The following is a 17,778-nucleotide window of genomic DNA, read 5'->3' as shown; positions in this document are numbered from 1 at the left end:
AACAGGAGTCCTTTTCATGGGATGGAATATAAAAACATTTCCAATAGCAAACATCCTTTCCAGAGACGGAAAAAAAGATGTAAAACTGAAACACAGGGAGCCACTACAAAGTCTCTTAATATCCAGGCAAACCTGACTTTTTCCAGATCAATGACCTGGAAAGCAAAAGGCAGGCGCAAGAACAAAGTATAATATACCAGTATGTCTTCCCAAACATCCAACTGGGTGTATTTGGGCACTTTCACTTGTTCAGACTTATTACACAAAGTACACACAACTTAGAAAGGATTTCTAACTTCACTGGAGAGCAAGACCCAAGATCCTACCTCAAGCTAAACACTCAGTTGCTAGAGTCTTTCCTGACTAAGGACTGAGTCAAGATTTACTTAAGCACTTGATGATTTTGTCTGCAGATCTCTCCCACAGCATTTCTTCATCAGTCTGTTCTGCACTTCTTGCCATACTCAGTATAGTTTCTTCCAGTCAGAATAACTTATGATGCACTGCTGTTACAGATGACATATCCCATCTGGCAGTCCACAAGCATAGAGACATAGCCAATTACCTGTCATATCTTAAGTGCCTTTGCGATTTTCCAAGGCTGTAATCATCCAGAAATCCCCACTGCTGTGTCTAAGGCCAGAAGGCCACTAGGATCACTTAGGGAAAGCTCTTTAAAATCTTCAGGGGCTATTTAAGACACTTTCCCATGAGCATCTTGGCCAAGCAGCAACATACGTAACATTTGCTAATGGCTGGGCTTGATGATCTTAAAGGTGTTTTCCAACCTAAACGATTCCATGATTTGCTTCTTTTTACTAGGAGAGAACAGGACACACAATTTACCACCAATACCTGCTATACCAGCTGCTCCTCTCAGGTAGAAGTCCTTCTCTTGCCCACCATCTTCTTCGTCAGAGTGCAGTGTCCGTGAAATGGCTGTCTCCAGGTCTCTGCTAAGGTCATAGTCATGATCCCATTCCAAGGGAATAGAGTCCACGCTTGCAGGTGTATCTCGCCCTGATCTCTCACTTCTCACAGGCTGGGAAAGAGGCAGTGAAAGGTTGGAAGAAGGATGCGGGGAGAGAACGCTGTCCGCAGATTTGTCATGCCAGTGTATGTCAGAGAGATCTGCTGATTCATCCAGATCCACTTCTCTGTCAGAGATGTCATGCTCATCATCTGTCAGCTAGAAACACAATGCAAATAGAACTAATCAATGAAACGTGCAGAGGCACTGCGTGGTCAGCCTGGGTCAGTGAAATAAAGTAGCATTAGGGAACAGTCACATTGATGGGGTTTCCATTTTGCATTCTTTTGCACCTACCCTTCATTATTTTAGCATGCACTAAAAAAACAACAAAATGTCCATAATGCCACCTCATTTTAACTACTGAAGGCACTACAAAGTCTCACATTAAGCAGATGTCTCCAGACTTCTTACTGATGCCACTGTGATGTAGACATCAAGTTAAAGAAAACTCTGGAATCAAGTCATAGGAAGCATAAGTGAACTTCATTGTGATCACTGCTCTCATTATATTCTTTCATATTTTGAAAACCCTGGGTTTTGTTCCTTTCCTTCGGAGGGGCTGGAGCTACCAACAATCACCTTGCTCTTACTTAGTCAGCTGTACGTTCAGTTCTAGAGAAAAATGTGTCTCTCCTGATGGGTAGAATCATTTTATTGCTGCTTTTAAAACAAAACAGAATTCGGTAAATTGCTAGTGAAACTATCTGACAGAGTAGGGAGTGTTCTTATTATCTGCACCACACTGCTATCCCCATTAATAAAGTTTTATAAATCTCTCATTTACATGGATTTTCATGACGATTCACAGAAACTCCAAATCTGGGTGAGTTTGCTCTCTGAACAGGACACAAGCATGTAATGAGAGGAGGCAGATGGTCAGGGTTGCAACAAAATTAAACCACAGGATTTTTGGAAAGTTACAGAAGTTTCATGTTAGCTTGTTTCAACATTTCAACATCTTTCTCCTCATTCTCACACTTGTAAAATGACAAAAAACGAAAGAAATACGTATGTATGTAAGTATACACACAGGAAGGCGGATAAGTTTCTTGTGATAGCGTTCCACGCGTCCAAAGACCTCTTGACAGTAACGGCGCAGTTCATCCAGTTCTTCTTCAATGACAGCTGCATCCATGGGCTCAGTTTTCTCAATGAGTTGCTCACCCTGCACAATTATCTGCTCAATTTTGCTGTTGTTCAGTGAAATTTCTTGCTGGAAAGCCTGCATAAAAGAAAAGCTTGTGCTTTATCAATGAAATCAACATTACAACAACCTAAGTTATTAAGGATGCAAGTCTTTGAGCTTTTCCAGCAAGAATGGTGTGGGTAACAAACAGGGATTGTTCCAAATATTCTGGCATGAGCAACAATAAGCAATTAAATTTAGAATTCCACAATCTTTCTAGCCAAAAACAGTGATACTTCATGGTTTACCATCTCATTCCTCACTTGTTGTATTTGGAAAGAAAGTTCTCTAAACAAGCCATGTCCATGACAAATGTCTCGAATGAACACAGATGCTAAAGCTAACACACAAATTGTGGATACCATGACATTTAATATTTTCTCTTTAGATAATGATTTTTTAATGCAAAAATAGTTGAAAAAATGTAGTAAGTCTTAGGTTTCAGCAATAATGAAGACTTGACATTAATAGTTTTTATTGACACTTCCTCTCATGATGAGGGTATGGAGACTATCACCCTTGCTTTTTTGAAAATTTTTCACAGCACATAGACTTTCACTTTGGCAGAAAAGTATGTACTGAAACCTGACATAGCCCATAACTTCTGAGGCTGAAGCAGCAGCCTGCAAGCAAGGACTGTATCAGTCCGCATTTTTGCATTATGTTTCTAAAATTCTTTTCCCACCATGAATGTTTTCCCACCTGTTACCACTCAATCATTCTTTACCTTAAGTTGCTTTATCTTTGCTTGGACATCACACTCTGAGAAATGCTCAATATTGGTCAGCTGCAGGTCCATCTCTGTTAGCCATACCAGGATGTTATCACGTGCTGTCTCAAACTCCTCACGCTGGCCAATAAAATGCTGGGGAGTGGAAAACGGAGTGGCATGAAATGACCAAACAACCCCCAAAAAAACAGCAGTACTGGTTCTCAAAAGAAATAGATTTCATACAACTTTCATACCCTTCAAACCTAACCTCAACTTGGTACACGTTCTTTCATTTCCTATATGATTTCTGAGGTTCCCCTTTCAGTAACATCATCTACAGTTCACCTGTGAAAGTTACTATCTATGAAGGAGGTGGTGTTTGAGTTCAGGAAGAGGTTTCCCTACAGACATGCTTTGATTATCTCAGACAAAGTGAACTCATAAACGCCATTCCTCATCCACAGGAAGAAATCCCCTTGAAACCAAAGGCATTAAACTTCTGGAAGCTTCTGGAATACCCTTGACTCATAACAGCGAAACTGAAGGGCTTAAAAATGGAAAAATACTTTTAGCCTGCGAAGGATGGAGGTAACTCGCTTTTGTAAGTTGTCCCATCTCTGGTTCCCTTCATGAACCATTTGCTTGAGGCTGCAGTCAGAGTCAGTGCGGTTCTCTCGGGCCAGGCGGCGATATTGTTTATTGATCAGTTCCAGCTGAGTCAGACTTTCATGCACTTGTCTCTGGAAAGCCTAAAGCAACACACACACACACACACACACACAAAAGACATCATCAGATTTTTAATTACTGAAATCAGGCTATATATACGTAAGTCCCTTTATTTTGATCCTACTTCTACACTCCAACCGGTGTTAGCCGACAGATTTTGCTATGAATACTGATATTCCTAATGGCTATCTTACTGTGAGGCTGCCTTCTAATTAAAATGGGGGCAGGAGAAGAAAGTTTAAAAACCAAACATTGTTCACTGAATGAGAAATTGCAAAATGAATACCCACTACAACAGCAAAATCAACACAACCCCCCCTCCCTAGGCTCCTCTTTCTACTCAATCATAGGCCTTTGCATTTGAGAACAGAAATACAAACAACGAATATGAAACATTAAAAAAAAAAATCCAAAATCCAAGATTCCTGTGGCTTCACTGGATTGCTAAAGTGCAAATGTTGAAGAGATTGAAGCAATTGTTTATCCCAACTTAAAAAAAAAACAAAACAAAAAAAACAAAAAAAAAGCAAAAAATGGTACTGAAGAAATAATCTCTATCTTCAGTATACTGGTATACAAGTAAGTTTTGTCTTTAAATTTTCATGATACGAAAATTTCATGAACATCCATACCAACTTGTGCCTGGGCAAGTGTCTGCACCATGTACGTTCGGTGCTTTCTCTACTGTGTCAAAAGCCTCAGTCACCCAACTGGGGACCAGAAACAGTAGGTGATAGCCTGTGAGTTTCATGTTGTGACTAGCAATCACAAAGCAAGTTGAAGAAAACACCTTGTAAGGAGCTGACTGAATTAATTCTTTCAATAATAATAAGATGAATACTTTTTAAAAAACTACTAATTTTCATGTTGTCACAGAAATAAAAAAGCAATAAATCTAATGAAGACTTAAAAACATAGACTACTCTTCTGAATGCAAGTAGGTTTTGTCTCCCATTGTAATTCTACAAACTTGCTCTCTGATATTCCTCACAATGCAAATAAAAGCAATCTCTCCCAAAACTAGATTCCAGCCTTACTAAGAACTGGACAAATGGAATAGGTAATATACTTCTGTACAGAAATTTTAATTCTAATCAGCCAAAACATGAGATTTCTACATAAACAATATATATTCTTCATCTTGTACCAGTCAAAGCTAAAAATGAAATAAGCACATTTCTGCTCTACTACCAGAGACAATAAAGAAGCTGGTCTGAAAAAAAATTAAAACATCTAACTGTAGAATGCTTTCAGTATAACTATTCCCTTCATTAAATGGCCATCAAATTGAGTAGGGGACAACCAACAAGGAGAAAATGGACAAGCAACTGGGGTGAAATGCTCAACAGAACAGAATTCACTTAAAATTGCACAAGGAGGCAATTCTCATACCAGAGGCACAAATACAACTATATTTACTACAATCGTGAAATCTTAAAGTGTGCAGTTGTTGTTTCACCTGTTACCAAGCCTCATCCAGTAAAATAACAGCTGTGTATTTGTCTTCCAGTTTTTCCGCTCAGCTACACAAGAATTAATCTGTTGTGTTCCTTCCTGTAACCTGTTTTCATTTCTCCATAAACTACTGGAGAGGAAAGAGCCTGATTTTGCACAGTGAAGCCAGTGAGAGCCATCTCTGATCTCTGTGCTCAGGAACTGAAATGCTATTACATGTAGGGGAAAATAAAATTAGAGAAAAATGTCTAGTTGAAGCAGAAACCTGCTTCAGTTATGTATATGTGGCTGACTTTATACTGACTTTGCAGTGAAGTTGCTGAATTCCACTGCATTTCAACACCACAACTTTTGCTGCTGGCATTCCTGCTTTTTGGTAGGTATAGGAACTAGGTGTTCAGATAAAAAAAAAAAAATAAATAAATTAAAAAGAGAAGGAACCAAACTACATGGAAAGCAGGCTTCTGGAGAGTCTGCTAAACTGTTCTCTTACAGCTAGCTCCTGCTGATGCTCTGCAGACAGGAAAAATTCCACAGGTCTGTAGGAGAGGGAATATCACCATAAAGGCTGAAGTTCAATGAAACAGACTTGGGGCAAAGTCGCACCAGTAAAAACCAGACAGCAAAGACATTTTTGGTACTGTTTCTCATACAGAGATTCACTAAATAGACTTAGATCCTGATCACTGAATAAAGGGACAATGGGAAGGAGGTCTGAAGTAGAGTACTTGTGTCCAGGAAGCAAACATTTTTATACTATGGTGACCTACCTCACCATAATGAAGTCTGGCAGTGTTTAGCAACAAAATCTGGCCAGTACATTCAGAAACGTGAGTGTCAAACACCGGAATCAGGGCTTCACAGTTTATGGTTTTGAACTAATTATTAAACTGAAAAGTATTATCTGATCTTAGATATTGTTTAAAATATGCATTTCTTCTTCACAGCTAATATTTCACAGCACCTTTTGACAGATTTGCCTCAGCTATTAAAAATATCTTCCTCTCTCATCTTGATGTACTCCTTGTAAATAGGAAACTGAGCAAATTATTTTTACCTGTGACTAGCCATATGTTATGTGTGTCTGCTTTACACACAGATATAGACTGTTACTACACATTGTAATTATGAGACAAGCCATCACATTGCAGTAGACACAATGGAGTTATGTAACAAACTCTTAAGCATTGACTGAAGTGACAGCTTGTCAATTTTGAAGAATGCACTTAACTTTTAAGTCATGGGGGACACTATGTGGACATACAACAATACTTGCATGAACATGAATTCCAGGTATAAGGATCTAAAATGGTAATATTGTACGTTGCACAAAAAGAGTTCTAAGGCCTGGTTTCAGAGAACTGCAGAAAGAAGAGGTTTAAAATCAGAGCAAAAGGTGCTTGGTGAAGAGAGATTTATGAAGGCTCTGAAGCACCTTCTGAATGGACATATTTAGAAACTGCAGAAATAAAAAAGGTCAGAAAACTAACTTTGGTGAACAAACAGCAAGTGAGAGTGGGTTATCAGCATTTTCAGTTGCCACTTTCCACTGTTTTTTTATTGTGGAAACCTAACACTGAAGGCAGCTACAAAACTATTAACTGCACTATATTAATACAGCATTTCTGCTGAGTGACTTGTGCATGGGAAGGAAGAACACCAGCTGGCTACTGCAATGTGATCAGTAGATATTAAATTTCAACTACCATAAATCACCTCAAATTTCTTGAGTTCTTCCTTAGCAACCGTGTAAACCACACCAGAGGAGCTTGGGAAAGCAGCTGTCATCTCAGAGGTTTTTAGCCAGGCTTCAAATCTAGAGTAGTCATCCAAAAACTTTTGCCATAGCCGCCATGTCTCTTCAATTCTGCAATAGATAATGGAAAATTAGGGAATGCTTGGACCGAAGGGCAGCTGACCTACCAGACTTTAACATCTACAACAGCAAACTAGCACTGTACCAGACAATAGCTGGCTCTTAATATAACTGAGACAGCCAGGCTGATAAACAGACCACACAGAAAGCTGTCTCATTCCAGGCCAAGGCTAGATTAAGATGATGGTGCTTTTTTAATATGCATCTAATTTTGGAATCAGTATAAAAAGAAAGTTATAAGTATGTAATAGGAGCTCTAAAAATCTGAGCACATGCTAAATAACTTCTGAAACACAGCCCCAGTGTAGGTACCTAAGCTGGTATTTTAGAGATTAGAAATTCTACACTACTTCCAATCACAGAACTTTTTCTTACAGAGTGCTGAAGATGTTACAGCATATAAAGTTCTCAGTCATTCTGCAGTGCAAAGAGACACAAATACTTTTTTTTGCATTTGCCAACAATTGGTAAAAGGCTATCTCTCAGTATATAATGTAAACATATTTTTAGTCAAAAATAAGAAGTTAAAAGTTATTCCAATGTTTTAAAAGCCCAATTTTACTTTAATTGAATATGTAAAAATAGTGGCTGACTCTTGATTCTGAAATCAAATTAGCTTAATACTGAGACTATAAAATTCTCAGAACTTCAACACTGCTTTATTTAAAAGAACAGGATCTTTTTCAGAAGAGATTGTGTTACAGCAGAACTTTGTCTCTCCTGTTGTCTCTCCTGACATACAGAATTCATCTTTTACAAATGCCCCTTTCTCCATCCCAGGAAGTGTTCAAGGCCAGGTTGGATATAGTCTTGGGTGACATGGTCTAGTGTGAGATGTCCTTGCCAATCGCAAGGGGGTTGGAACTAGATGATCTTAAGGTCCTTTCCAATGCTAACTATTCTATGATTCTACAAAATCCTAGATATGCAGGTTTGAAAATGACCTGATGCATGCAAAATTTATGCTTTGTTGATAATAGGTTGCTTAACCTGAAGTTTGACATAAAGATCCCAAATACTGATAGCTCAGTTAACTTACTGGTAAAAATCTATTAACAGCTTAAATGTGTACATTGCAAAAAAAAAGTAAAATAGAGTTCAGTGTAAAGTTCCACACTAATATAAAATAGTTCTGAATTAATTTGGTAGACACAAAAGTACGAAGAGCCTCTATATTTTCAAGACAGACTGTAAAAACATGTAATCTGATTTTATATATATATATATATACACACTGTGCAAGAATTACCATGCCAATACTATAAAAATACTTAAAAGATCACAATCTGTGGATATAGAGCAGCACAAGTTGACTTTTTTTTTCATAAGAAAGATTTTCCTGTATATGTCAAGAATATCCCACAAGACCAAATATCATACAAAGTTCAATTCAGCATTTTGAAAAATCATAAACTTTACCTAGAGCTCTTGGTATGACTGTGTAAACACTACAGAAACCAGACTCATGACTTAAAAAGATACAGGAAAGATCTTCATAAGTACAGTTCAAACAGTTATATGTATTATTACTGGTCAGCTCAGAGCAGAAAGCATTGGCCAAATGTTGCCTACATCATTATGGCTGTCAAAATCACAGAGCTATTGGTTTTTATTCAGTGTATGAACTTTTTATGACCCCCTATGCCCTTTTATTCCATACTGCAACCCTATAACATACATCCCATCCTGTATTTGTGTCTGTGGAAGGAAATCTTAATTTGTATTAATTTTAGACTTACTTAAGCCGTCTTTCCATTGACATTGCACAAATGTTCCTCCACCTCCTGTCCAGGTTGCGCGTAGCCTGCTGGATAGAGTCACACTCTGCTTCTGTGGCACAAGCATCACAGTCATGAAGGAGCACTTCACTTAGATTGAGAACAGATGCCACTCCAGTGCTGTGTTTCTCTATGTCTTTTTGAAGTTCCTGCAGGTGAAGAATTAATTCTTAAAAATAATTGCAAACTGTGCAAAAATACAAATGCATTTCTCTTATCTTATTAAAAAAAATATTAATAAGCTTGCAAACAGGAGAAAAACATCCAGTGAATACCTATTAAGACACTGCACCTATGCAAGTGGTGTTGCAATGTTATCAATGAGGCCAGGAGAACCTGGCAGCATGCACAGCTCTCCCAGGGACTATGAACACCAAACCATTATCTGGGACAAACAGCCAGAGCTCTGCATGCTCAGCTGAGCATCTTTCACACACATTTAATCGACATCACCAATAAATGGTGGAATTATTCCCAGCCCTTTCCCATTATCTCAAAGAATGTAAAGCAGAAGTTAGTAAGAAAAGTGTGACAAGTAAATATATTCTTATCTATTGTAAGTGCTTAGTGGAAGAACCCTTTGTGAACTAGCCACAAAGTGACATGTTTGACATGTAGATTGGCAGCAGCACATGTTGAACAGTGCATCTCTAGCAGGAGATATTTCTTCCTTAAACATTCCAATTCTATGGCATTTTCATTGGAAATGGAAAATTCAGGACAACTTCAGAAAATGCACTTACACTGTCCTAGCACTCATATGGAATCAGTATTAGTTTTTCTGCCAGTTTCTTGGTTTCAATTGCTTGTTCTACACTGATGATAATGTTTCCTCTTGAAGCAGTGTTTCAGCTTCAGTTTTGAACTACAGTTCAAGTTAAGCCACAGAAATAATCAGCGATTGCTGTTGGTTGAGTGCAAGGAAAAGAAACCCTGCTTGACTTCTGCCTACATTTGCAATGAATCATCAGAATATTAGAAAAATAAGGATGAACAATAACAAAGCCAAGACAGCATAATTCCAATAGTAACAAAGAAGCACTAATGCAACTACACCAGAAAGTGATATATTGCATCTGGAATACTATGTTCACTTCAGATTCAGGTGAAGAAAAGAGCTATTAGGGCAATTAGAGATGTGGAAGTTTATTTTGGAGAACGAGAACTTGACAGCTTGAGAATGGTTAGAGATAAACTGCTTTTTATAGTTTTGCTAGTGAAGTCAACTATAACATGCAAAAGGAAATATAGTCTCAACATACTGTGCCTACATACATTTAAGGTCTAACTAGAGAACTTTTCTTACAACGATTAATATGATGTTCTGAAAATATCTTCCAGCAGGAAATGGTATATAAACATAGAATCTAAAAACCTCAGCAAGTTTGAACTCGAGCAAGGTCAACTTGTATCAATCATCTGATTTGGTTGGTTGTAATAACTCAGGTGTCACTCAGTGAAGTAATTTATTTCCCCCTTCTTATCCATGAAACAGAAGGCTATTTTGTGAATATCTACATGAGACCATCAAGTGGAAAATCACAATGTTTTCTTCCTCAGAGTGGGCCCTTTCACTTTCACTTGCCTTGAAAAATATTCCTTCATCATGATGTCCAAGTACTTATTCTTCTTTCTACCCATCCTGAAATGTTATATAAGGGTATACACTATAAACAGATGCAGTACTCTGTGAAACATACACTCCAGACAGCTATGAGACTTGAGGTTAAGCAAGTTCAGGTAACATAATCTCCTCTGCTGTTTTGGAGTAGAGCAGTAGTCAGAACTGCCGGTTGGTGATCCTGAGGATTCCTAAAGATTAAACTTCTTTATTCACCTACAGAACCTTTCTACAAGCAATATAGAATCATAGAATAGTTATGGTTGGAAAGGACCTCAAGACCATCTAGTTCCAACCCCCCTGCCATGGGCAGGGACACCTCACATTAAACCATATATCTTCAGGTTTGGGTTTTTTTTTCATCATAGACTTATATTTCTTTCTGAGATTTTAAAATTTTCTTAGAGAACATTTAGCCTTCAAGTTAGCTCACAAAGGAACATCACTTTCACACACTGCTGTCACGCACATAGAGGATTTTTTTCCTTTATCAACCCCAAAGGAGACACCCTTTTCTCCACATTTCAAGGGATAACAGACTGAGAAGTAAACAAACAAGTAAACCTTGAAATGCAGTTTGTGACCCTAGGGAAATACTGCAGTGAAGTTACCCTACTTCCCCCAGGATACCCAGCTTTAACTGTATCTTTCATTTCACTACAGAGACCAGCAATCTGCAAAGCTGATTCTTGGTTAAAGTAGATGCTGAGAAGTAGGTAATGGAGATACAGAAAGGAACTTGGCCCTCCTCTTTCACAGCATAATGTTTTAACATAATCTTTTATAGGAACAACTGGTAGCAGTACTAAGCAGGACAATGGAAGATCAAACATGGAAGAAAACATAAGATCACTAAAGGAAGACAAAAGAGGGATGAAATAATTAAGAAGGCAGCCAATGTACTGGCCTTCTGACAGGTGGTGGATAGTGACAGAGCTTCCAACTTATAAAAACTATTGTTTGCCATCTATTAAAGGTGGATGGAGTTTCTTAATTATTACGATAATTATGGCTTGCAGTGTTACCAAATCAAATTATCATCAGGTTTCCAAACATGTAATCCTCCCAGGGTAAGATTCACCTCTATTTCTCCTCTTTGGAGTTCAAACTAAACCACTACCACTTTTACAGAATATTATGGCACACTGTCACTGTGTGTGGATCACCAAAAGGCAACAGCAGAAGGTGGAGATACACCAGGAGATACACCAGTCTCTGTGCCCAGAATAAGTCCCATAAGAAGTAGGTTTAACAAACCTACTTCTGGATGCTGGCATAGGGATGCTACTAAAAAATCTCAAGTATGTATCTACCCTGTTGATAGTAATGTTTAGCCCTGCCCAGCACTTTACTGTCTCAAAACTACCAAAATTAGTGAGGCTTTTGTGTTATAACTTATCCCCCTGTAAATTACATATATAATATTAACAAGCAATTCTACACAGCCATGTACAAAATCAAGTTTGGGTGCTGGTGAGAACTCTGAGAGGGTTCTTGGGTTTCAGACTCACACTTAGCGTAAAAAGAACTAAACAGTTTGTACACTTCATAAATAAATCATCCCCACACTATTCTGGCACTCCTCTTCCCATGCATTTTTATCCTTTGCAGAAAAACTCAGGAGAGCATCTAACCAATCTGCACTGATGCACTAGGATGGTATCTTTGCCAATAGCCAACAGGAACACAAGAGAACAGTCCTCCCCAGTGATGTGCTTCTAGGTAAAACTACACTGAGGTGAGAAGTGAAACAGGAAAGAGAAAGTACAGTAAATCTTCTTAGGAGTAACACTAGTTTTAATGCCAAACCCTGGCTGCTCTAACATCTTCTGCCCAGTGTTGATTATTTTGTTCTAGAATTGCATGAAGACTTTTGTGTGCTATAAACCAACCAATTTAACTCCACATGTATAGCTCATGCATCTTTGCGTGCAAAGGGATTCTCAAACAAGCTGCAAAATAAAACTGAGTTAGAAAGGTTGCTAAAAAATAGTCATTTTCAAGCATGTGCAAAATTTGCAAGGCCTAATAGGTGTCAGTTTTGCCTCTGGGAACAGACAATTCAAACAAACAAAAACCGCAAACCCCAAAGGAAAAACAATTGCAATAAATCGTTCAGGTTATATCTCTGGGTGCCTTACCTTTCTCAGAAAGGTCAATCAGCTCCCGGTGGATTCGATGTCAAAGCCAGCAGAAGGCTCTATAAGTGACACAGTAAGTACCACTTGCCTTGATATTTAAATACTTCATTGCCTCATGCCCTATCGGCATTGAGCTGGGTATGAGCAGCCCAAAGACTCTCTACTTTGGTTCTCCCTATGTCATCGTGCACCTGATAAGTGTGTTGCATTTTACCTGCTGTTCATTTAGCTTCCTTTGTATCTCCTCAGAGTCACAAGTTTCATAGACGATAGGTTTAGATAGCTCTGATTCAATGTGGGCAAGCCATGATCTCAGGCTATTCATATTTTTATCCAGCTGCTGCACTGCAACCAGGGTCTCCTTCAACTTCTTTATCCTGAAAGGTAAAGAAAACAGCAGCATAAGTATACCCTGATGGAGAAATCCCACATCATGTGTTTTAAGAAGTTTTCAGAGAAATCTAACTTAGATAGCAAGTTCTGTTCTGAAGTTTTCCTTTAATATGTAACAGAAGTACATTATATGTACAAATAGTCCTGCATGCATAGGTTCTGATTAGGAAAAATTAAGAGCTTACGAAGATCAGAAAATATTTTCAAAGCTTCTGTACCTTCATCAGTTGAGTTAAATGTTTATTAAGAAAGGACAACTTTTTAATTTTAATTTAAAAGTTGTTTGTTTAACCAACAGATGACAAAAGTTCATCTTAGACTACAAATAACTTATCCTTTTAACCAGTACTGATGGTAGAGTGAATGAGTGAAAAGGTCTTTTTCATCCCAGTGATTTCTAAGCATTGTACTACACATCATAGAATACTTTGGGTTGGAAGGGATCTTTGAAGGACCCTTTGAAGTCAAACTGTGCAGTGAGCAAGGACATCTTCAACTAGATCAGGTTGCTCAGAGCCCTGTGCAACCTGACCTTGAATGGGGCATCTACCACATCTGAGGACAACCTGTTCAAGTGAGAAGACTCGGTCTTTGAATAAATAAGTTTTAGAGAGAGAAATCCAGCTGAGAACTTTGTGAGAAATCCTGAATCTCAAGGGCTGCTTTAAGGTGTTCTTGGTCTTAATGAACTTCTTCAGATTTAAACAAATGAAATTGGAATGTAACTGCATGATGACTTCTAAGTAGTATTTTTCTTGAGAACCTGACCCTGCAACAGAAATGGCCAGGAAAAATTAAACAGTGGGGTTTTTCTATTCAAGTGAACATTAAGCTTAGAGAGTGAGGAAAATTTGACTAGACCTTCATACTATCTCAACATTTTTTTCCTTCAGCCTGTTTCAGCTGAAAAAAACTGTCAGTAATTCCTTCCTTCCCATTTCCACATTATATAATATACATTAGTGGAATCTTAAATTGCTTCCAAGCCTTTTTCTTTTTCTTTTCTACTTATGCAGTATCACAAACAATTTTGAGTAAGATTCCGTTTTATGCTTCTACTGCTTTTCCACACAAGTGTTTCAACAGATTGACTAAATCAGGTTGAAAAATACAAGACTGCTAGATTTGTCAAACTAAGAAAATGCCACTTAACTATCCTATAATTCAAACAGAGCAATTAACATTTTTTTTCTGTAATAATAACCAGCAAAATTATCCAGTGTTTCCATATTTATATCCATAGTTGCAGTTGACCATTAAGGGTGTAACAAGGGTGGCATTTTCTGACCAAGGAGAAATGCAGAGATCTCAGCATCAACTTAAAAAATTTAAAAGTTGGGTTGGCTTTTTTTTGTTGTTTTTTTTTTTAAGTTGTCTCTTTCCAGCCCTCTCTTTGGATCACAGATGCTAAAATTAAACACGCTTAAGAACAGTTCCAATCCATCTTCCTTGCCAGAGTCTCATGACCAACAGCTGAATGGCTGTGATCTGAAAAAAAAATCTTGGTAATTGTTAAAAATCTAGGCAATATAAAAATATGGCTATGAAGGGACTGAAGTCAACACAATGCTGAAAGACTATCCCAGTCCCCATCAACAGGTTATCACAAAACACAGCTATGTGTTTAGCCTTGGAGAGATACTAGGAGAACAACTGATGTCTGGGGACACCACCTCCTCATCACCTATGGTTTTGCATACAGTGCCTTGCTGGTTTGGCCCAATTAAAACTTGTTCACTGGGGGAGCAAGAACATTGGTTATCACTCACATTTAAATTTTCAGTCTCTGATGTTAATTAAAAGGAGTGAAATTCTGTTAATTTTCTGCTTAAATTTTCAAAATTGGATGCTGCTGATCCTTTGCAGGCATACTGGAGTGGAAAAGGGAAAATGAATCACCTCAACCCTGTGCAGAAACAGTGTCAGTCTATCATCTGCAAGCCCAAACTGTGGACCAGGATTTTCTTGTTTGCAGTTGCATTGTACACTAACCTCTGTGTCAGATTTTGTTATGTATTTTGCCTGCAACACCTGGTAAAGGGCTGGTCATTTACAGAGTGCCCTCTCTGCCTCAGGCAGACTGCACAGGAATACATCGCTGCCAGAGCGGAAAAAATAAAGCAACCGCAGCTCAAACAGAGGTATTTTCAGTCACATGACCTAAACTACTCAAGAAAGAAAACAGACAAAAACCATGACATACTAAAGGAACATTACAATGAAACCCAAAACCTACTGATAAGCCTGCCCTCCTGCCAACTGCCACAATTCCCTGCACCTGAATTCCAAAACGCTTTTTAAAGAAAAAAAAACACAAAAAAGAAACATAAAAACCCTACAAAAAAAAGAAACAAAACAACACACCAAAAAAAAAAAAGGATGTCTTCCTTCCTGCCCCCTGCCACATTTACTGTTAATACTGTTCTTTTTTTGTACTGAGTCTAACATAACAGATTCCTTGCCCATGGTACAAATAGAAGCAAATAAACAAGTGCTTTTTGGAGTATGCTGGGCTGGGTTTTGCCTGAAATGCAATACAGTGTTGTGCCTCTAGCTGCTCTGAAAATGTATCTGTGAACAAATCTCTTGAGCTTCCCTTCTCAATTTTAGCTGGCAGATGCCTATGCTCTTCATCTCATTGAATACCTTGGCTGAGTACAAATAATCCCATAATGTGTTTGCAACAAGTTTTTCAAAAATATATCGGCTCAAAATCCTGTATTAGCATACAATGGCAGGGCCTGAAAGCTAATGAAACTAAAAGTTCTGCTTTGAGACTTGAATGGTTTATAATTTGGCCCATTCAAATATATGTTATCACTAGCCAACTGTACTTTTGACCTTTTGAGATTTTAGTTACAAGATTATGTTTAAACACCTAATTAATCCAATAATTATAATAATTAAATAGTCACACTTCTGTTGCAACACTATACATGCTGCTGCAAGAGACCTGAGAGCTCTTCTCCTTGATAATATAGATTCTGCATTAAAATAAAAGGGAAGCCGTGACATGGTTATTTTAAAGGTTGTTTTTTATGTAACACATGCACACACACATCAGTCTTGCCACATTTTGCTATTACTTAAGACTCTCAGAAGAAATTACTGCATTGTTTGGCTTTATGGTTAACTGACAAAAACTCATCTGAAAATTTGAATGAACTTATGATGCTTATGCTTCTGTGTTCCAATTACTGTACTTCTGTTTCCCCAAGAAAGTAATAACTTTAATGCCTATTTTACAATTAGAAAAGGCAGTGGGGGAACAACTTCAAGCTGAAATTAAGCACAAATAGCTTAAATCAACTAGTTCTAAATGAGACAGCCTTAGACTCCACTTAACCTAAACAGGAACAATCCTGTAAATACATAACAACGCATCATATGGAACTCATAGCTACTGCATTAGTAATTTAGACAGCTGGCTACTAATATTAAACTTTAAAAGCAACATGAAAAAAGCCAGTAAGAGCATGTTAGCTAAGTCTGCACAAAGCTAGGAGAAAGCAGAATTTTTATTTATATTTTCTAAAATATCTACTTGGAACTAGAAAGGAAGTTTCCAGAAACACTATATGAAACAGTGAAAAAATATTACACTATTACAAGAAGGTTTTTTTAAAAAAATCAGTTTAAAAATAATATTTTTATGACTAAAAAAATTTATTGTCCAAAGTACAGTAGTATTAGGTAGCAGGCCACTAGTAATACCAGTTGTATTTGCTCTTCAGATCAGAGTTTCCCTTTCAAAGAGTAAATTGCTAGAACTCTGAAAAACAACAGCAAAACTTCTAGGAAAGACAGTGTGAAGAGGGAGAAAAAGAAGCTGAATCCAAAACCCAAGAGATGCAGGCCGAGTTCAAGTACTGCATGCAGTTACAAAACAATAATTAATGTTTAAAGGAGAGACCAGCTTTGGTAAGTTAAGTCTGAAATACTTTCTTTACAGCTCCTATCCTTCTCTGCCTTTTGTTGTATTCATGCCTCTTTGATGACAGAAAGAGTGAGCAGACAAAGACAAAATCTGCTTTCTCTTGTGTGTACATGCTCTTGTATTTAAAAACAGCAGTAAAACCAGTCAAACACTTTCTTTCAGACACCTAAGAGATTTTACTAGCTTTAAGTCTGCATCAGTAACAAAGAATTATTCTGGGATCCAAAAGTACCAGCTGCAAAACGAAGTATGCTGTTATCATTGTCACCTGTTTTTAAACTGAGCAGAAACCAGGAATTTCTAGTTAAGGTAGTGATTTCTACATATCAATATTTCAATTAGTTTCCCAGAAAGACAAGATTTCAAGAAAGAACCGTATCAATCAAAAGCAAACAAAAATAGCTGCCTGCCTTGTAATATCACAATTACAGTCTGGGAGATCTGAATCCACGCTCTTGTCCTCTGCCATCTTCACAGCATGCAAGTCCTCTGCCACCACCATGAAATTTTCCAGCATTAAAAAGAAGAACTTCCACTCCAAAAGCCTGTAAACACTCTACTTTAGGTGGGGGGAAGAAAGGGGCCACACTTCTCTTTGCTGGTGAGTACTGTACAGAAAATTTTGCACGTCAAACAAATGCTAGCAGCCGTTGCTGGATAACATGAGACTGAATGGTGACAAGTGGTCATGTTTCTAAATAAAACTTGCATTCATCAACATGTGCCAGAACTGATTCTCAGGAATGTGGACTGTAAGTGTTAGGGGAAGGGATAAAAACACATACAACAAAGCCTTCTTTGCAAAGCCTGAGCAGTTGCAGCAGTAGCACTGCTTCCTGGCTGTAAATATCTGCAGCATTTTTTGCACTGGAGTGACATATCAGAAAAATTCATCTGAAAGGATGAAAATGTTCCAG

At 37.8% G+C, this 17,778-nt stretch overlaps 1 protein-coding gene across 2 annotated transcripts in view; it reads right to left on the bottom strand.

The window, feature by feature from the left end:
- The window catches only part of SYNE1 (spectrin repeat containing nuclear envelope protein 1), a 243,720-nt gene that overhangs the window by 17,422 nt on the left and 208,520 nt on the right, over positions 1 to 17,778 (bottom strand). For both annotated transcript variants that reach the window (XM_034060451.1, XM_031049773.2), the window contains 7 exons: positions 12,746 to 12,908; positions 8,731 to 8,918; positions 6,832 to 6,982; positions 3,498 to 3,680; positions 2,947 to 3,084; positions 2,064 to 2,255; positions 856 to 1,189 (listed from right to left, as the gene is read on the bottom strand). In XM_034060451.1, coding sequence (XP_033916342.1) covers positions 856 to 1,189; positions 2,064 to 2,255; positions 2,947 to 3,084; positions 3,498 to 3,680; positions 6,832 to 6,982; positions 8,731 to 8,918; positions 12,746 to 12,908 — 1,349 coding nt within the window. The remainder of the gene's footprint in view (positions 1 to 855; positions 1,190 to 2,063; positions 2,256 to 2,946; positions 3,085 to 3,497; positions 3,681 to 6,831; positions 6,983 to 8,730; positions 8,919 to 12,745; positions 12,909 to 17,778) is intronic.

This window comes from Melopsittacus undulatus, chromosome 3 (assembly GCF_012275295.1).
Source record: "Melopsittacus undulatus isolate bMelUnd1 chromosome 3, bMelUnd1.mat.Z, whole genome shotgun sequence".
NCBI lineage: Eukaryota > Metazoa > Chordata > Aves > Psittaciformes > Psittaculidae > Melopsittacus > Melopsittacus undulatus.
This window is presented reverse-complemented; position numbering and strand designations above follow the sequence as displayed.